At 47.6% G+C, this 20355-nt stretch overlaps 1 protein-coding gene across 11 annotated transcripts in view; it reads left to right on the top strand.

The window, feature by feature from the left end:
* The window catches only part of NUP214 (nucleoporin 214), an 80543-nt gene extending 62496 nt beyond the window's left edge, over positions 1 to 18047 (top strand). For 3 of the 11 annotated variants that reach the window (XM_060270448.2, XM_035112650.3, XM_088664830.1), the window contains 7 exons: positions 989 to 1059; positions 2450 to 2606; positions 6677 to 6829; positions 12805 to 12976; positions 13866 to 14008; positions 15276 to 15300; positions 17859 to 18047. In XM_060270448.2, coding sequence (XP_060126431.2) covers positions 989 to 1059; positions 2450 to 2606; positions 6677 to 6829; positions 12805 to 12976; positions 13866 to 14008; positions 15276 to 15300; positions 17859 to 17892 — 755 coding nt within the window. In that variant the 3' untranslated portion in view covers positions 17893 to 18047. Of the gene's footprint in view, positions 1 to 988; positions 1060 to 2449; positions 2607 to 6676; positions 6830 to 12804; positions 12977 to 13865; positions 14009 to 15275; positions 15335 to 17858 lie in introns of all 11 variants that reach the window. The other 8 variants (XM_088664824.1, XM_035112651.3, XM_088664826.1 and 5 more) reach the window with 7 other exon arrangements.
* The last annotated feature ends 2308 nt before the right edge of the window (positions 18048 to 20355 follow it).

Below are 20355 nucleotides of genomic sequence, written 5' to 3'. Positions count from 1 at the left end.
AGGTGCTGAACCCCACTGAGCTATGGCACAGTCCTCTCTCCTCCCCACTTCCTTTCAAAAGACCTGGGCAAAGAGGTACATTTTTGTGAAAAATTATACAAGGAGGGGGTCACACTCAACTCGTAAGGGGGGATGTTCCATAGCCTGCCACACATCAGTGCACCTCCTACAAACGTGACATGGCAGTAGCATTTCTAGCAAGGCCTCCTCATTCCACACACACGTAAGTCTATATTCTATGGTCTCCTTCACTGACCTGTTCTCCTCTAAACAAAATTAAAAAATTCCTTCCAGCAGCACCTTAGAGACCAACTAAGTTTGTCATAGGTATGAGCTTTCGTGTGCATGCACACTTCTTCAGATACACTGAAGCAGAAGTCCCCAGACCCTTACATATAGTCAGATGGTGGGGGGGGAGGTATTACTCAGAAGGCTGGGTGTTATCCTGTAGACACTTTAGAGGGTGTTCTCCTCTAGACACTTTGGATTGTATCTCCCAGCTAACCTGGCTGTTTGGACTACAGCTCTCATCAGCCTCAGCTAGCATAGTCCAGTGGTTCCCAAAGTCTTTCAGGCCACTTCCCCCTTGGTTCCATAAACTCATCCCTAGTGCTCCCTACCCTATGAAAAGCATTATTCAGAATTTGCATTGACAACACAGTGCAATTCAATCAATGGCAGAGTTGTTCAAAAGACAACTAAAAATATTTAGGTTAATTCATTCAACAAAATAGATGAACTTGATCCAGTGATAACAGCTTCCCACTTTGGCAACCCCTAGCCTGGACAAAGGGACAAGCTTGCTCTCATGCATTCTACCCCAGACACAGGATCCCAATACTTGGAAGGGACTCAGGGCATCATCCAGACTGACTTCTGCCCTCAAACTCATATATTTGGTTCTAGTCCAGCAGTTCTCATTTGTCTTGTGTCTAAATACTGACTCTTTCTCCCTGCCCTCTTTTCTTTCTTTTTCTCCCATGTCCAGCATTTGGCTCCAGCAGCCCGGGCCCTGTGTTTGGGCAAGCGAGCAACACCAGCGGGAACCTCTTTGGCCAGGTAACCTTTTCTAAACTTATCGTCACGCTTCTTCATGGGCAAAAAACCCTGTGCTTGGTTCTGGTGGGAAGAGCAGGGGAAATCCCCCTTAGGGGTTTATATATTCCAAGACCGTAGATCAGGATTAGCCAATGTGCTGCCCTCTGGATGCTGCTTGTCTTCTGCCTCCCATCATCCCCTGGCCACTGGCCATCCTGACCGGGGCTGCTGGAAGCTGGAATCCAACAATGTTCTGGAGGGCACTACCTTGGTTCATCCTGCCGTAGATTTGCATTGTGGTCGATTCAGGGACATGCAAGAAAGTGCTTCATACAGTGCAGAGCAATATGAGTCGAGGATACCTTAAAGACCACATGAGCTTTTATATCCTAGCTCACCTGACCATGAAAAAATGCCTGTGCTCTGCCTTCGCTGTTTGAAGCAGTGATGTTGCTGAGTTTTTGGGAAGCCCAGGAAGGAGAGAGTTGCTTCTTTTGCTTAAGTCCTGCTTGTGGGTTTCCCATTGGGGCAACTGGGTGGCCACTGTGAGAAGAGGATGCTGCACCAGAGGGGCCGCTGGCCTGATCCAGCAGGCTTTTCTTATCATCTTAAATCTGTTCCCCAAAATCTAATCTCTCAGCTTGCAGGAACTGATTGGCTGGCTCCTTCCCCGCCTCCCCCCCCCCCCGCCACCCCCTTTGCTAATCACACAGGATTCAGATTCCTTCCCCTATAAAAGATGACTCCTGTGTGCTTAGCAGAGTAGGGGGAGGAAGAGCCTAGAAGACGGAAGGAAATATGTTGCCCTTCGCAGTTTGCGAGTATTCAAGTGTCTATAGCCCACTGCAATTCTCCAGAGGTACAGATGAAGTCGAACACATTGTCTACTTAATACTGCCTTTCTAATTCCATGGCTGTCCCATCCCATTCATCTGTCAGGTTAGCAGATAATACCAAGCAGTAACTCTTTGGTGGTGGTACCTAAACCCTGGAATCTGTTTCCAGCTTCGGGACAGTCAGTCCTAGAGACTGACCCCTTTTAAATAAGCTGTCAAAACTTTTCAGGAATGTTTTTATGTGCATGCGTTTGTGTGTGTTTTATCTTCTGTTGCAATTTTAAAAATAACAATTGTGACTTTCTTTTCCTTTAATTGTAGTCCACTTTAACAAATAACTTTTGAAAATCATGCTATATACATTTTGCCAATTTTTTTGTATGTAAAAGCAGTATATAAGTATCTAAAATAAATATAGGGTCGGAGAATTTCCAAGCCCGCTAACATTTTTCAGATCCTAGCCCAAGTCTGCAGGGTTGCTTGAGCAATGCTTCTAGTCCTCATGGAAGCTGACCCCTGTGTACCTGCAAGCCAGTGAAAATAGTTCTTCCCCCACATTTTGTTCCTCCTCACAGCAGACTTCTTCTGGAGGGGGTCTCTTTGGGTCTGGAAGCAGCGGCGGGAGAAGTGGTGGTTTCTTCAGTGGCCTAGGAGGAAAGCCAAGCCATGAGGCCGCAAATAAGAACCCTTTCAGCGCCACCGGTGGGGGATTTGGTTCCCAGGCTACCCAAAGTAAGTACTGCCAAGTCGTGTGTTTAGTGTCATAGCCACTCCATCTTTGTTCCTCAGAACTGGCCGATTCACACAGGGTGTTCTCCCCCCCCCCCCAATGCTGCAAGACCTGCATCCCCCATGTGTCATCTCCTTATGTGAATGACCTATCCCGTGTAGAACTCCCCCCTCAGTGGAGCACTTTATGAATTGAATCTGTTTGCATTGATGGTGGAAGCAGGGGATCAACTGGTGTGGACCAGGGAACTAATTTCTAGGCCATGGGTTGGCAAACTAAGGCTCAATTGGGGACTTCTGGATCCGGCCTGCAGCAGTCCAGGAATCGCCATGTGGATTGCCAGCACGCGCGTTCTTTCCCTCCCTCTCCCTCACACGGCGGCAGCGGCACCTCCTCCCTCCCTCCCTCCCTCCCTCCTGGCTTCTCCCCGCCCTGTCTAGAGGAGGAAGGGGGCTGGGCTTTGTTGGTGCCAGCAGCAGCAGCGCTCGAGCAGCTCCCATTTTAAACAGCCCCTCTCCGGAGCCCTTTCACCCGATGCCCATCCCTCCGCCACCTCCACCAGCCCCTGACAAGACACAGGTAAGCAGCCACCGGGGCTCGTGGTGCTCTTGCATCATTTTCCCCAAAAAATATAGTCCGGCCTCCCACAAGGTCTGAGGGACAGTGGACCAGCCCCCTGCTGAAAAAGTTTGCTGACCTTTGTTCTAGGCCAACCAGAATCCTTTGGCTTTCACAGCAGCAACGAAGCCCAGGGTGGGGCTGGGAATTGATTTTGGAAGTGAAGGTGGTTGGGAGATCAAGTCTGCTTGGTGGCCAACCATTAGTTATGGAGCCTCCTGGGTTTGTGATTTCAAATCTTGGTTCACATGGGCTCAGTTCAGTGTCCCTATAAGCAGCTTAGGACCCATGTACCATTTAGGTGTCTCTTCACACATAAACCTGCTTTTGTATTCAATTTCTGCACCGGAGGCCCTTCTCTGGGCCCCTCTCCTGCTGGAGGTGAGGTAGGTCCTTGTCAGGCCTTTTAGAGGTGTTTTAACTTTTGTGTTGTGTTTCCGTTTCTGTTTTGCCAAAGGCCCCATTCTCACCATACTTTGAACAGTTGTGGCTTCCCCCAAAGAATTATGGGAACTGTAGTTTGTTCAGGGTGCTGAGAGTTGTTAGGAGACTTCTGTCCCCCCCCCCCCTCACAGAGCTACAGAGGTCCCTGGGAAGAAAGATTGATTGTAAAAACCACTCCAGGAGGGAAAAAAGGGTCACTTAACAACCCTCAGCACTCTTAACTCTCCCAAGGCCCCACCCCACACCAACCCTACTTCACACCATCCTTGAGTGTGTTTGCCTGGCTGCAATGTGTCCTTGAACTCTGATCACGCCTGTTGCTTGCCCTGATGGAGGATAGAGAGGTGTCTGTGTATGTGAAGGTGTGTAGAAACTAGCCTACTGTACAAAGGCAGAATTGCCATTCGTTGTTCCGCCCACATTTGCCACTGGCCCTGCCCCACCCTGGCATGTGGCCCCAGGATGGTTGTCCAGAAGGGAAAGTAGCCCTTGTTCTGAAAAAGGTTCCCCTCCCTGATTTCACTCCAATGCATCCTAAGGCTTTTTAATGTAGTGGCGCCAGTATTTTGGAACCTTGTTCCTATTGAAATGAGATGGATACCTACAGTTTTGACATTTTGTCACCTGCTTAAAATGCTTTCCCGCCACTAAGCACTTTTGGACCATTAATTTGATTCAGAAGCAGTCGTTATTTTCTGTATTGTGATCAGCGAACTATAGGGGGCGGAAAGGGCTTCAGTCCCCTCAGTATTTGGGGGGCAGGGGGCTGAGCCCCGCCAATATTGAGCAGGCCGCCATTCCCTGCCACCAGCTGCCACTGGGAGAGCACTCATGTGCTGGGTGAGGCTGGGACATGTGGAGAGGGGAAATCGCCCTCTGTGTAGTTTAATTCCTGCTGCCGCCAGGCAGGCTGGGGCAGGTCATGCAGAGGGGCTTGTGATGTCACCCACCACTGCGCCACCTCAATGTGGGAGGCAAGTCGGCACCCATGATTGTATAATGTGATTTTTTTTTTGTACACCACCAAGATATTTTTCTTATGAGTTGATGGTTTGTTAATACTCTTACAAATTATTATTATTAGTAGTAGTATTATATTATTTTTATTTTATTTTATTTTATAATGATGATGATGATAATAATAATAATAATAATAATAATAATAATAATAATAATAATAATATGTCACTCTGATAAGTTTTCTGACTAATCCAAATTAATGTAGTGAATAATCCATACTCTCTCACTCACACACACACACACAAACAAACACACAATTAATAAAGGGGGCTAGGTTCAGAAAGAAGCTGCAGTCTCAAGCCCAGTCCCCTAAATCTAAGAACAAAGAGGTGTAGGAACATACACATGTGCCTTATCCTTGAGTGGTAAAGAGAAGTTTCCACACACTCACCACACTAGTACTCCTTTGAACTTTCCTGGGCCCTGGGGTTTGAAAGAGGGTTCTGATTCTGAAGATCAGTGAGGCTTTCACTTCTTTGAGCCATAACTGGACATGGATGTAGAGGCACTTTGAGAAGACAGGGTTTATAATCTCTCTCTGTGCACATTATAGTGCATATGTCTCCCTGCATTTGCTGAAAATGCAGCAACAAGTAGCACTGGTGTCCTGAATCCAGAATGGTGGGGCTGCATCTGTAGCCCTTTTGCTCAACCCATCAGGTAAAGGTAAAGGGTAAAGGGACCCCTGACCATTAGGTCCAGTCATGACCGACTCTGGGGTTGCGCGCTCATCTCACATTATTGGCCGAGGGATCCGGCGTATAGCTTCCAGGTCATGTGGCCAACATGACAAAGCCGCTTCTGGCAAACCAGAGCAGCACATGGAAACGCCGTTTACCTCCCCGCTGTAGCGGTCCCTATTTATCTACTTGCATTTTGACGTGCTTTCGAACTGCTAGGTTGGCAGGAGCTGGGACCAAGCAATGGGAGCTCACCCTGTCACAGGGATTCGAACTGCCGACCTTCTGATCAGCAAGCCCTAGGCTCTGTGGTTTAACCACAGCGCCACCTGGGCCTTTAGGTGATAGCAGTGGGGCTGCTCCCAGAACCCTCTGCTTCAGGGCTTCCTGTGGACTGCTGCTGGCATGGTTTCCAGTATCCGGCCTACTTCCTTCCTGCCCACACTTTTGGCGGGCGGAATGAAAAGAGACCAACAGAAATCCCAACCTGCTGGAAAAGTGGTTTGGGTTACAGCCTTAACCCAACAGCCTGGAAGCCTATGGGGCCTCAACTCCCATCAGCCCTTAGCTTTAGGGAAGATCCCCAGAACATAACCCCCATGTAAGTTGCAGGGTTACTGTATTTCTCTGTTATAATATTTTGCTGCTTATTACATGTGACTTTGATTCCTGGCATCCATGATAATATCCAGCTGGTAAATTTTTCATTGGTGGCTATCAATAGATGGTTGTCATTTAAAATCTTTTCTGCTGCTCTTCATAGAGGGGCCACACGCGCACACCCTTTTCTGTAGTGTCATGATGCTCAGTATTCGTATTTTAAGGTGGGCAGTTTTATACAAAGGCATCACTGCTTTGATTCCAGACAGGTGGTTGCTGGTTCAGGTGCTCAACCTCTTCTGAAAAGCAGGTGGCTTGGGCGAGCCCAGAAAGCCAAATAGTGCAGAGGGGAGGAAAAACAACCCAGTGTGTCTTAGCCTATTTGACCAGAAAGAGAATTCCATCCAATCTTCTCGGGGGGGGGGTGTTTATGTGTGTGCATGTCGTGTAGCAGCACTAGCAGTTCGGATAATATGTCTAATGGTCCTGAAGTTCAGTGAAAAAGAAAAGTCTTTCCATTTCCAGAAAATATGCTGTTCATCTGGTGCCGATTCTTTCTCACCATAGGCAAACGGCGACTTGTGCCACCTTAAACCCCTGATACTCATTGGTCTCTCTCTCCCCCACCCTTTGGGCTTTGGGCGCTTTTTTTGGGGGGGCGGGCCTTTTTCTGGTATGTAAGAAAAGACTCTCGTTTCTCCCCGCCCCAGATACGTCAAGCCTTTTTGGAAACAGCGGTGCCAAGACCTTTGGATTTGGCACCACCGCCTCCTTTGGCGAGCAGAAGCCGATGGGCACATTCAGCTCTGGTGGAGGGAGCGTGGCATCTCAAGGCTTTGGGTTCTCCAGCCCGACTAAAGCAGGTATTAGTTTGTCTATTGTTTCTTCTTGTGAACATAGGAAGCTGCCTCCCACCGAGTCAGACCCTTTGGTCCATCTGCCCCAGTAGTGTCAGGGTTTCAGGCAGGGGACGTTCCCAGCTTTACCTAGAAGCGCTGGGCATTGAACCTGGGACCTTCTGCATGTAGAGTGGATGCTCTACAACCAAGCTTTCCCCACTATGGGGAGAAATAGGGAGAACTTGTTCTTCTCGCATGGGGAAGATCCTCCTGCCTGTTGAACAATAGTTACATCAGATCTTGTGTTCTAGGCTAACTTGCACATCACCATGTAGGGGACATTGGCTTTGAGTTTTCTTGTGGGTTTTTCCTTGTGGCTTCTGGTTGAGCCTTGTGGGAACCTGATACAGGGCAGGATGAGCCACTTGCCTGATACAGCAGCCAGGCACTTCTGATGCTCTCGTGTCCTCCCTTCCACTTTTCACTTCTTTCTTCTTTTCAAGGCTCAGATTGGCAGCCAAACAGAAAACTGTGCTGCCAGGAGGTGCAATTCCGGAGCATGTTGAGAGGAAAAGAGAACTGAGAGGCAGTGAGGGGAGAGAGAGCGGGGTGCTGCAGGAGTTAGGGGAGAAAGTGGAGTCAGACACATGCACAGAGGGAGGGAGGAGGCAATAATAATAATAATTAATAATAATAATAATAATAATAATATTTATGCCCCACCCATCTGGCTGGGTTTCCCCAGCCACTCTGGGCGGCTTCCAACAGAATATTAAAATACAATAATCTATTAAATATTAAAAGCTTCCCTAAACAGGGCTGCCTTCAGATGTCTTCTAAAAGTGTTGATTCACACAAGTGTTTGATTCCGGTAAAACAGGTCTTCTTCTTTTTATGGGTCTTTCCCCACCACTGTCGTCATCAAATTGTAGATCTCTAGATGTGCAGTGAACTGACCCAAGAGGAGGGTGGGGAGAAGCAACCATAGAGGATGGTCCCCTCAATGTCTCCCACCCACCTGCCTGCAGCTCAGTCAAGGCCCAACATGGTGGTGGGGGGGAGACCCCTGGACCCCCCTAGCAGTCCTTGCGGGGGGGCGAGACCCCTGTCATTGTGGGTCAGAGGTGTTGCCTTTGCGGGAGGAGCAGTGTTCCCACAGGCTCCAAAAGTAGGGGTGGCCCTTGTTTGTTGTGACTTTTAATGGTTGTGCTTATAAAAAAAATTCCTTCAGTAGCACCTTAAAGACCAACTAAGTTTTTATTTTGGTATGAGCTTTCGTGTGCATGCACACTTATGTCCTGCTTTCAGGCTTCCTTTTGGGGCATCTGGTTGACCCCTGTGAGAACAGGATGGTGGATTTAGATGGGTCTATGGCTTGATCCAGCAGCCAGGCTCTTCTTAAATTCCTATCAGGGTGCTCTGCAGCTCAGGTGCTGGTTCCTTTTGCCACTGGTACTGGTGGATGGCAGAAAGGAAGTGACCACACAGCTCAGTGGCTGAGCACCTGCTTTGCTTGCTGCAGGTTCCCTTACGGTAGAACATGATATATAGAGCTATTGGAGGCAGCTTGACTCCGAATACTAGTTGCTGAGAATTGCAAGAGGGGAGAGCAGTGCTGCATTCCAAGTCTTCCTTGCAAGCTTCTCACTGGGGCATCTGGTTGGCCACAGTGAGAACAGGATATTGGGCCAGGTAGACTCTTCTTATGTTCTTAACTTGCAATACATGCGTTGGTTCCCATGAAACTGGGAGGACATGGGTAAAACCCAATGGCTCATGGACAAAAGTGTCACTGGATCTCTAATCTCTGCTAAATAATTCAGCTGCAGCTCTCTCTTCTCTCTCCCCACCCCCCACCCCAGACAGTTGTGTTTACAACCGGGTAGTATCTGTTACATTGGTCGGGACTGGAATTTCACCCAGGGTATTAAAATGCACCTCCAGTCAAAAATAACAAGGAGCTATATTGGTAGTCATTTCTTGTAGCAGACAGGCAGCCTGTTAATAAGATGGAAGTGTGTGTTGAAAAGTGTCCACGTAAAAGAGTAAAAACTGTGAGCTGCATGGAAGGCTGACGGAGGGGAGTTAATCCCATGCCAGGGATTATTGGCAAACGGACAGAAAATAGGAGTAGCCAGTATCATGATTCCTATATGTACATCTGCAGGGCAGCCTCAGTTGAATTGCAGGTGATGCTTGTGTGTTCCAGTAAACCATGGTTTAGCAGGAAGTGAACCCTGCCCAGCCTGGTTGCTCTCACTTGGCTGCTCGTTCTGGTGCAAGCAGGAGAAGCATACCGAGAAGGCACAGTTAAGCTTGACTTCCAACAACAAACCCAAGTTTGGTTTGTTTTTCCCTGGCAAGTCAGAATCACAAGCCACAGCCTTCAACCATGGTTCTTCGTTTGCTTTCAAATCCTACCTTGTTTGGGAAAAGCAAACTCAGCTTTAGATGTTACAGGGAGCCAGACTTAGTTGCGGCTTCCTGACTTGTTTCTCCTGTCTCATGCCAGGGTAAGAGCAAAGTGAGGAGTGATCAGACAACTCTGCAGAAGCATGCGTCTTGTTTCCAATAAGGCAACAACTTGTCCTGACTTGTCATGCATGACCCGTGAACAGAGACAGTGTGCAGATGTGGGGGTTTTTCTAGGTCAAAGAAGGAAGAGAAGGTCAGCCAGAGGAAACTTAGCGGTTGGGTGTTGCTTTTTAAAAATTGAATACCACCCCCCCCCAGCTTCTATCCAAAGGATGGGAAACCTGTGGCCCTACGGATGTCATTGGACTCCAGCTTCCATCAGCCCCAGCCAGCAGAGCACAGTGGCCAGGAATGATGGTGGTGGTTGTCCAGCCATTTCTGAAGTGCCACTGGTTCCTCACCACTGTTCCATCATACCCACACTTGATGCATAGGTACAATAGAGGCTTATCAAATTATTCATGGGGGGGAGGGGGGGTATAGGATTCCCCACTTCCTTTTTCTATAATACTCAAACTCAAGTTGTTAGACCGTAGATTCAGGACAGACTAAAGAAATCACTTCTTTGGACAATACAGAATTTAATGTGTGGAATTTTCTGCCACGAGCTGTCTTGGGCAGTGGAGAAATTCATGGAGGAGGGCAAAGTTTGTCCACAGTTGTTAGCATGTTAGGGGGCAGACAATGGAGGAGTGGGCTTTGGTTTTCATACTTATGGGCCTCCAGGATGCATTTGGCAGCCCTCTATGCAGGAAAACAGGGTTTTGGACTGGATAGGCATGGGGTTTGGACACTTTCTAAGCCCAAGGGCCGCATGCCAGTGCTGGAGAGGTCCAGAGGCAATAGTGGGCAGAACAATGGTTATAAATTGTCCCTTTTTAGGGACATTTGTCCCTGTAGGCTGGTTTCTTCTCACACTCACTTGCTGTTCTCCATCCAGGCAAGCAAAAGGTATTGTCAGAGTTCAAGGGCACATTTCGGCCAAGGAAGGTGAAAAGTGGGGTCGTGTGTGTTGTCTTGGGAGAGTCCCAAGACTTTACAGGGAAGCCCTTGGAGGAGCTACATTTGTCCCCCATCCACCCCTGTGATGATGGGCCTTAGGTCTGACCCAACAGGGCTGCTTTCTTTAGCTTTCCTCCTTTACTTTAGAATATTATCATTTTATGCTGCTTTTCAGGACCAAGGCCGTTTCGAAGGGGGTTGCAGATAAATAAGTAAAAATTGTAACACAAAACACAATTAAATAACAGCATTGCAAAACCACATACAGTTGCAAATTTCCAAAAGCTAAAAATAGAGCAGCATAAACACACAAAAACGGCACACATCCCCACCGACTGTCAAGTCAGCCTGTGTCATCAGATGTCATCATGCTGACAATAGGAAGGGTGTTCTAAAGCCCCACCAGCTTCCTAACCAAAGGTGAATTGCAAAAGGAGTGTCTAAAAGAGAATGGGGTGGAAACAAATGTCTCTCACAGAGAAGGAGGTTATATAGGTGAAGAGGCCACCACCAGAAAGGCTCCATCACACATTCCTTCCCACTAGCCAGATTTGTACCTGCTGTCATGTTGGTGAGCTGAAGGCAAACAAAATGGTCCAGTTCTTGGCTCGGTGTCACACAAATCCCGTGTGAGCTGCGAGTTTGCTTTTACAGGAGAGGCTCAAAAGATGGTGTGTGCGATGTTGTCACTCCCAGTGTGAATCCGTCCCGCAGTGCCCAAGGGCTTTTTTTGCACTGCTAGGAAAGGGCCGAGATGTTACTGGCTGTATGAAAGAAGTTGCAAGCAGACTTTCAAGCAGACCTTGAATTTTTTTTATTTATTTCCCATACACCTAGTGTCTCTTTGCATCCTTCCTTTTTTTAACGTACGTTTCTTTGTGAGAGCATGGCCCTGAAAAGCAACTCAGAAAATAACATGACTGTCGCCAGTCATTCCCATTAGGCTGTCTCAGTAGGAGAGATGGGAAGCAGGGCTCATCCCATCAGCTCTGCCAGAATACCAGCTCCACCAAGCCAGCTAGTCCTTATAAGAATGGCTGTTTAAGAATGGGTGCCCATATATGCTTTTTTTTCCCCTCTTCCCTTCTTGTCCCATTTTCCTCATGTGTCATGTGTTTCTCTTTTTTTTAAGCTTGTAAGCCAGCCTTGTCTTCAGTTGATTCCACAGATACAGGCTGCTCTAGGAGCCTTTTTCAGGGGCTGGAACGGAAAAGTAATGTGCAAACACAGATAAATAAATAAAGCTTGGCATCTGTTAAAATGAAAGTGGGGACGACAGGAAATAGCACCATAGACTTGGGAATGTCCTGCTTTCCGCCTGGTCTGCTTGTGACAGGTCAGGGGTGTGTGGATAGCTTGCCTCTAGGGCGCAACACACCGCTGTGCTGAAATGGTTGCAGTTTTGCTGGCGACATCAGAAAACAGCTAGCTTCCCCCCTCCTTTTCCCCATCTTTTGCTGAGAGCTGCTGTTGCTGGCGGCGGCAGCAACTGCTGCTTTTTCATGCAGGCGCTCTAGAGCGGGCGTTCTTGGCCCGTTTTTTCTTTTAATTCATGTCCAAGGTTTTTCTTCTTAAGGACATGCCTGCAGAATCTAGCCACCCCTTTTGCAGTGAGTGCTGTACGGAGGGTGAAGAAGGCAGCTCTTAATGAGAAACTCCCCCATCCCCAAGCTCCCCCCCTCTCTTTCTCTCTCTCTCTTTGGTGCATTCTGGGGGGGGGTGGAGAGTTGGGGGTGATGGTTGCCGGTTTGCAGTTCTCGGGGACATCCGGCCTCTTTCGAATGAAGGCCAGCAGGAGGTCGAGGTTCCCCTCAGATGGGAAGTTGGGGGGAATGCAGTGCTGTAAATCTGATAGATCACTTCTCCTTTGCAGACATAGATTGCAACTCTAAACAAAAAAGAGGAAAAAGCTAGCTAAGGCCTGCCTCTGCCTAAAGCTGTTTCTTTCTGCTTCCCCACCCCCACCCCATTCCCGCTTTTACCTCTTGAATTAAGCAATGCTTCTCCCCTCCCTCTCTCTCTCACACACACACACACACACACACAAAGAGAGAGAGAGAGAGTGTTCAGAATCCTGAGTTCTGACACCCAAAAAGGTGTTGAGCCTGATCTACGTTCTTCGCTTTGCCCAAGAGGTTAAAACCAGAGAGGACTCATCAGACAACTGCCCCCCCCATTTTTTTTTCCTTTTTAAAGTTTTGCCTTTAAAAAGGAGGTGGGAGAGGGTATTTTGTAATATTTACTGACTTCATGTTTTCTAGGATGAAATGGGGGCCTTTGAAAGTGTGTCAGGGTCCCATTGCTTCTGCAGCACAAATAAAGCCCCCCCTCCCCCGCCAGCTCAGGTCTATGGGGCTTCTGCACCGAGAAATGTCCTAACTCTTCTTTCTTCTTTCTTTGCTCTTCTTGCCTTGCCTCTCTCTCTTTCTCTCTGTTCTTTTGACTTTTTATTTATTCTTTTGCTTGTGTATGTCCCTTTCCCCCCTTTTTTCCTTTCTTTGTTTGCCTCTGTGTTTGCTCAGGTGGCTTTGGAGCTGCTCCTGTGTTCGGCAGCCCTCCCACTTTTGGGGGCTCCCCCGGGTTCGGAGGGGTGCCAGCATTCGGTTCAGCCCCAGCCTTTGCAAGCCCTCTGGGCTCGACGGGAGGCAAAGTCTTCGGAGAGGGGACTGCGGCCGCCAACGCTGGAGGATTCGGGTAAGCCGCAACAAGAAAACAAGAGGGTCTTGGGGGGGGGTGTTTTGCAGTGATATCCAGGTACCCCATTTTTCTTCCTTAGTTTGAATAAATATTCTGCAAGCCACCCTTCATTTCACTACATTTCATTATATTGATTTCTTTAATCAGATTTCTTACTTACCCTTTGCCGGAAGGTCCTGGGGCAAGTAACAGCAATGAATTATACAATTTCCCCCAGACCCCAAGGGATAGCTGCCATAGTGCAGTCAGGAACCTTAAAGCCAGGGAAGCTTGCTTTCATTGCAAATCACCAAGCTGGTTAGAATTGGCTGCACTACAGAGTTCCCCATGGGGAACTGTGATAGCAAAGTGAGCTGGGGGTTGGAAGTCAAGCAGTGCCTATCAGCTTACTTTGAGCTCCATGGGGCTCCTGCTGCCAGCTGATCTTTGGGGCTTGCAAAGACCCAAACCCAGGGAGCCCCTGCTTAGTGCATTGAAACCTTGACCACCAGCTGATCAGTGGTACTACACACACTGTGCTATTCTATTTACCAGCCTTGTACAGTACAGTGCTTTGAAGTCTCCATCGTGGGGACTTCAAAGCACCCCATTGCCTGATGTCATTGTGATGCCAGTTGATTGGCAGGTGGTCGGCTCTGTTAATAAAAGGAAGGCAGATGCACCTCACCAAGGAGGGCATTCCACCAACGAGGAGCCACCATTGAGAAGACCCTGTCCAGAAAGAACACCAATCCAGGCAGCAGTACCAACATGGCCTCCCTTGCCATTCACAGCACCCAAGTTGGCTGATTGTGGATTTCTGCCTTCATCTAGCTCTTTTTTGCTTCACTTATCTTTTTTAAAAGCCACACCCTCTTTAACCCACCACTTGCTCTCTGTTCCACAGGTTTGGCGGCACAGCCAACACAGTGTCATTCGGAACGCTGGCAAGCCAGAACACCCCTACCTTTGGATCCCTCTCTCAGCAGCCTACGGGTTTTGGCACACAAGGCACTGGCTTCTCCGGTTTCGGGTCGAGTGGAGGAGGAGGTACAAGCTGTTCTTGACACTAAATAGGAGGGAGCTTGGAGAAGTGGGAGCGTGGGGAGCTCTAGCACTTGGTCAGTCATAAACTGTTAGGGGCTGGATTTCAGATGCAAACCAAGCTTAATCATATCTTAAAGGGGAGCAGGGGTTGCTTTTAATTTTTTTATTGCATTTATGTCCCACCTCTCTCTCCACGTTGCTCAGGGTGGTGTACATGGTTTCTCTCCCTAATTCAACCACTCACAACAACCCTGTGAGGTAGGTTAGGCTGAGAGGCAATCGACTGGCTCAAGGTCACACCCAGTGAGCTTTGTGGCCGAGCGGGGATTTAAACCCTGGTCTCATGTCCTAGTCCAACACTTTTAACTGGCTGCACCACACTGGCTCTCTGTTGGAGAAACTTAGGGGTATAACTGTATCCAGCGTACATCCTTTCATTCCCCTTTGGGGGTGGGAAAATACAAATAAATGTATATTTTTAACTTTTAAAACCTTTATGTAAGGGTTAAAGCCTTTTTAACCACCTAGAGACAATAGCAGTTAAGCAGTACATAAATTGTTTAAATATTTTTTAACAATTTACAAAACACACCAAAACTGATGTTAAGCCCCCAAACCCAGAAACCTTCCGCTGCCATTCATTTCTCGGGCTTATTGCTCTCTGCAGCTTCTGAGTAGGAGTTTGCAAAGTCTGCTCATGAGCATGTGCAGAGTTTTCATCCCCTTGTCCTTGCCTTCCACCTGGTTCTTAGATGTTTTGAGGAATTTTTTTCTCAGAACAGGGAAAACGGAAGCCCTCCTTCACAAAGCCCATAATTAAAAATTGCTCTCACAAGAAGTAGTTACAGCCACTGACTTGGGTGGCTCTAAAAGGGGGTTAGACATATTAATGGAGGAATTAGGCTGTGGTCTACCTCTGCTGTCAGGGGGAAGGTGCCCCCCCCCCAGTTGCTGGGAATCACCCCAGAGAAGCTGCTAATGGTTGACAGTACTGAGCTAGATGGACCCAGTGGTCTGACTCTTTAGAAGGCAGCTTCCTCTGTGCATGAATTAAAAGAATAGCTTTTGTTGCGGGTTAGGAGTTAAACACTAGACCTGAGAACTGGAGCGATTGGAAACTGGTTAAGGGGGCAGAGAGAAACTGTGCTGATGTGGCAGTGTGGCTTTGAGGCTGGCTTGGGATCCTGACACCTTTCCTTAATGTGTGTTTTGTAATATAACCTATCCAATAATCCCTTTAACGTTGCATTTCCCCCCCCCCCCCTTACAGGCTTTGGCTTTGGATCGTCTAATGCGTAAGTCTCTCTCGTGCTGCCTTCCACATTGTCGGTAGGTTTTTTCGGTTTATTTTGTGCCAGAAAGAGAGCTTCTTTTGAGGTGAAATATATTATTAAATATGGTAATCCCTGCTTGAATTTTGAATCAGCAAGAGATGATTGTGGGCTTTGTTCCCTCTCTCATTTCCCCTTGTAATAACATTAACGAGAAGCTTAAGATCTAGAAGGCAGTGTTTCTCCCAGGGAGCTGATCCTCCCTAAGAAATAGGCTGCTCTTTTTCTTCTATTCTTCACCCTGCGCTTTTTTCCTTTGTAAATGTAGGACTTTAACCAACTTTTTTTTTTTGAATGCTCCACAAAGTGGGAACTCAGTAAATGTTCTGTGGAATGCAGAGCTCTCCTGGGTAAACTGAGGCAGCAGTGTGCCCACCACTGGAAAAGTTCCTGAAAGCCACAAGCACCGTGTGCCAAAGCAGGCTTTGCCATCCTAGTGGAGCAACCATCTGTCTTGGCCTGCAGAGGCATTGTGAGACTCCCATCTCCCCATCAGCCCCAGGCAGTAGTCTAAAATATATGGAGCATCACAGGTGGTCAAAAACTGAGCCTTTTGTCATTCTTGTTATTAGTATTAATTATTTATTAACGCAGTTTTCATAATACAAAACAATCTCCCCCCTCATCTCTCAGTGGAGATGAGGGGTGTCTATAAAGTGCAATAAAACGAACAGACAGACAAATCGAAAACATGAACCTAACAGTGCTATCAAAAATCAAGTCCAGAATTTTCAAAGAAAGTTTTGTATGCTGCTGGGAGGTGTTCAGTGCTTATGGGACTGGCCAGTGGTGCAGCCTGGCAGTGATTGCCTGAGTTGCCTTTTAATTTCAGAGGTAGGAAGAGCTGGAAGAAGAATCTTGCCTGCCATTGGCTCTCAGCTGCTCAGGTCCATGAGCTTCTAAGGCAGGCACCGGCAACCTCCAGCCCATGGGCCGGATCCAGCCCACATAGGCCATTTATCCAAACCACGAGCCGTCGGCTTGGTAAGTCACCCGCGTGCTGTGCTAAACCGGCACATCGCAGTGCGGGGACTCACCGAGCAGCACCGGAAATGGCGCCTGCGCAGATGCTGGAAATTGTGCCTGCGCAGGCGCTGGAAATTGCTTCTGCGCAGGCATCTGTGCAGCCGCAGAAGCGATTTCTGGCGCTGTGGACATGCGCAGAAGCGATTTCCAGCGCCCCAGACATGGGCAGCGCGGCACCGGAAATCGCTTCTGCGCATGTCCAGCCCACAGACAATAGTCTGTGGTAATGCTCTGGCCCACGGCCGGAAAATGTTGCCGATGCCTGTTCTAAGGCCAGGCTGGTTAGGGCTGGTGGCAGATGGAGTCTTACAAGAGATCTGGCGAGCCACAGGTTTCCCCATGGAACAAGCAGAAGGAGGCCTCAGATGTGGGGGAGGTGATCTTCTGAAAAAGAGTGTTGGAAAAACGGAAGGGTCAAAAGGAGAAGGCCTGGAGAGGCAGCCTGAGAGGGTAAGGGGGGGGGGGGGAACTGGTGCAAGAAAGACAAAGCAAGGCCACATATCCAGACACCAGGAGCTACAGAGGGGAATCCTTTCTTTCTTTCTTTCTTTCTTTCTTTCTTTCTTTCTTTCTTTCTTTCTTTCTTTCTTTCTTTCTTTCTTTCTTTCTTTCTTTCTAAAAAGCATTTGTACCTGCTCTTCTGCCAGAAAGTCTCCTGGAGTAACTTACATACAAGCAGTTAAAACAAGGCAGTCCCTGAGAAATATTATTTATTGGTTGGGTGGAGTAGGGGAAAGGCCTCTGGACTTTGTGTCACTTGCAAGGCTTGTAGAAGTACCCAAAACAGGGCAAGGTGCCATGAAGCAAGCTAAAAATAAGCTGGGTCTTTCACCCAGGCAGATTGGCAATCTCAACACTTTTGCGGGGGGGCGGGAATCTTGGGGAGGTGTCCTTGGCTCATGGGGAGCAGTGAGGGGAATGTGGAGCAGATAATTTGGGTTTTTCTTCCCTTTTTTAAAAAATAAGCAGCTTAAGAAGTTTGTTCCCTTTTTGGGGAAAGGAGGTCCAAGACAACTCAGCAAGCTTGGAGCAGTCAGAGGTCTCCTTAGAGCCCCAAACTGTCCAGGACTCTTGGATTCAGGCAAGGGTGGGGAACCTCTGACCCAGGAGCCAAATCTGACCCTCAGGCCCCTCTTGCTTGCCCTTGGAAGTTCACAACCCTTCCAGTCATTTCATGTCTGCGTGGATGAAGGATAGACATGCATGTGTTTGTGCAGAAACTAGCATATTGTGTAAGGGGAAATTCAGCATGAATAGTCCCACCCATGTTTTACTGTGGCCACGCCCACCAGTGCTATGCGGCCCTCAAGGTTGCCCAGGTGGGGATGCAGCCCTGAGGCTTAAAAGGGTTCTCATTCTTGACCTAAGGCTTCCATCCTTGAAAGGGTCTAGCAAAGGCTGCCACGCAATGAGATATTGAGAGTTAAGCCTCTTTGGCATTGGCAGAGAGAGGGGTCTCTTGTTCTCACCTTTGTTTTCTCTTTTTCCTCTTTCAGATCCACCTCTGGGTTTAGCAGCTGGAGAAGCTGAAAGGATGCCTGCCCATGTTGTGCTTCTATCGGGTGGGCAGGAGTGAAGTGAGGAGATATACATATTGCAGTTAAATGTCAGGGTTTTTGTTTTTAAATTAGTTTTTATTCACGATTTAATGTGTTACAAAGCAAACAAATAAACAAGGAAAATAATCTTGCGTTTCCATTTTCGATTCATAGAATCTTTTTCACAGTCGGATTACATTCAGTATGAGACACTATTGTTATAGACATCATGTGATTGTGGGGAAAGAAAGGGGAGGGAGGTGGAGGGTAATATTCTTTCATTCTATTGCATCATGTTAGTGTAGAGTTTGTGTCAGCACCACGTAGGTAGGTCCTTTATTTGTATATATATATATTTATTTGCATTGGCATTGCAAGAGATTAGGGCAGGGTTCTCCAAACTACGGCCCGGGGGACACATACAGCCCGCGAGGCTCTTTTATGCGGTCCCCGGCAACCCGCAGTGCGGCGCAGCTGCCCACTTCCGACCCGGAAAAGCGACAGAAATAGCTTCTGCGCATGTGCAAGCATCATTTCCAGTGTACTTCCAGGTCAGAGGAGGCTTCTGCACATGCGCACAAGCTATTTCCGGCGCTTTCCAGATTGGGAGTGTGCCAGAAATAGCGCATGGGCGCGCACGCTCCCCCGCCCTCCGGCCCACTGCGTGATCAGCGCGGCGGGCATCCGGCCCGAAGCCGAGTATGCTTGGGGACCCCTGGATTAGGGTGTCCAGAGCTTGATTGGTTGTGTTCAGTTTGTATGTGTTGGGGGACGGGAGAGCTGTTGGGTCAGATTAGCCATATTGATTCATATGCTGGGGATAAGTCATTTTCTTGTCGTGCTGTATATGTGTTAAAGAGGAGCCATACCGGGGTGAAGGTGTCCTCCATTGCTTGTCCCTGTGCTAGTTTAAGTTTGTTGGTTAGCTTTTCTAATAGGGTGGGTGGCTTCCCATACATTTTGGTACCAGTGGGCTATGTTCACTCCTAACAAGTCCTTCCAGTGTCTAGTTACAATGTCAGGGGTATTAGTGGGGGTGGGGGGTCAGGGCCAATTTCCCTACTTTTTCCTTCCATGATTTAAACATGGACTGTGTGCATCCGTTTAGTGTTGTGGGAATTTCCTTAGTAAAAAGTAAAAGTGAAATTAAAATTGTGTGAGTAACGACAAGACCAGGAGTTCAATTAAAAAATAATATGTCAAAAATAAGTCAAGTCAAGCTGAAAACATGGGGACAAACCTTCAAAGTTAGTGAGAACAGAAACAAAACAGAATAAATAATTGGGAACAAGAAAAAAACTGAAAAGAAAAACTAAACTAAAAATGTGGTGGTATAAAAATAAGATAAAATGTAATAAGAGAAGGGAAAATGGAGCTTAAGGATCAAAATATTTAGGTGAAGTTGATGAGAATGGTAAATCTTGGCCCTGCAGGCGGCTTGCATTGAAAGAGGAGAGGGGAAGGCTAAATGTATGTGATTTTGTTTGATTTTAGTGTGTGTGTTTTATGGGGGGGGTCGGGTGGAATACCTGGCTGGTGAGCGGCTTTCCCTGGGCTGCAGTTCCAGCCCTCTCAAAGTTTCTTTCCCAACTTCCTGCTGTTACTCCCCTAGCAGCTTGCCGAGCCTGTGGCAGTCACCGTCTTGCCTCACCAACTTGTGATTCCCAGCAGCTGATACTCAAGAGGCATATTGCTTCCCAACAGTAGAGGCAGAATATAGCAGAAATGGCCCCTGTTCCTGGGTTTTTCCAAAATCATGGGGACCAGGACCCATTTTCTCTTTTTAAAATAATTGTGCACAATTCATTGGGAATAATAGTTTCCACAAAACCTGTGTATGTGCTCACAGGCTTCCTTTTGTGGCATTGTGGAAGCTCTTCTCTGCAATCTTTCCTCTTCTAGAAATAGCATTAATTACAGAAATTCCAACTTGTGAATTAACATAAATAGTTCTTGAGTGGTGTCTGGTTTTATTGCCTCATTCTCACCATGCTATATTTAAGGAGGCTGCTATTCTTTATTGGTGTGCCCCCCCCTTTAAGCTTTATTGTGGTAGTAGCAGATCTTTCTATGTTCGTTATGCGCACCTGTCGCCCAGCATCAGCGCCTTATCTTGGTATCTACTAGTGAAGTCATGGCCAGTTGTTGGGTAATCAGCTCAGAAAATCTATGGTCACAGAAAGAAAAGAGAAGTACTGAATGAAACTTGTTGGTTTTGCAATAAAAAATAGCAGTTTTTGCGCGCGCGCGCACACACACACACACAGACTCACATTCACACTTCATTAGCGGAAACCAAAAAAAGAGGGGGGTGGGACTTAAGTAAATACAACCTACAAGTTTTAATCTTCAGTAACTGTTGACTGAGACAGCCCTGGCTTCATTTAAATGGAATTAGCCCCTCTTAGCCTCTGGTTCTGCTGCCACGGAGGGACTGCAGAATGTTTATGAACAG

Source organism: Zootoca vivipara, chromosome Z2 (genome assembly GCF_965207765.1).
Source record: "Zootoca vivipara chromosome Z2, rZooViv2.hap1.1, whole genome shotgun sequence".
Taxonomy (NCBI): domain Eukaryota; kingdom Metazoa; phylum Chordata; class Lepidosauria; order Squamata; family Lacertidae; genus Zootoca; species Zootoca vivipara.
The sequence above is the reverse complement of the archived record's forward strand: the minus strand, read 5'-3'. Positions and strand labels throughout refer to the sequence as shown.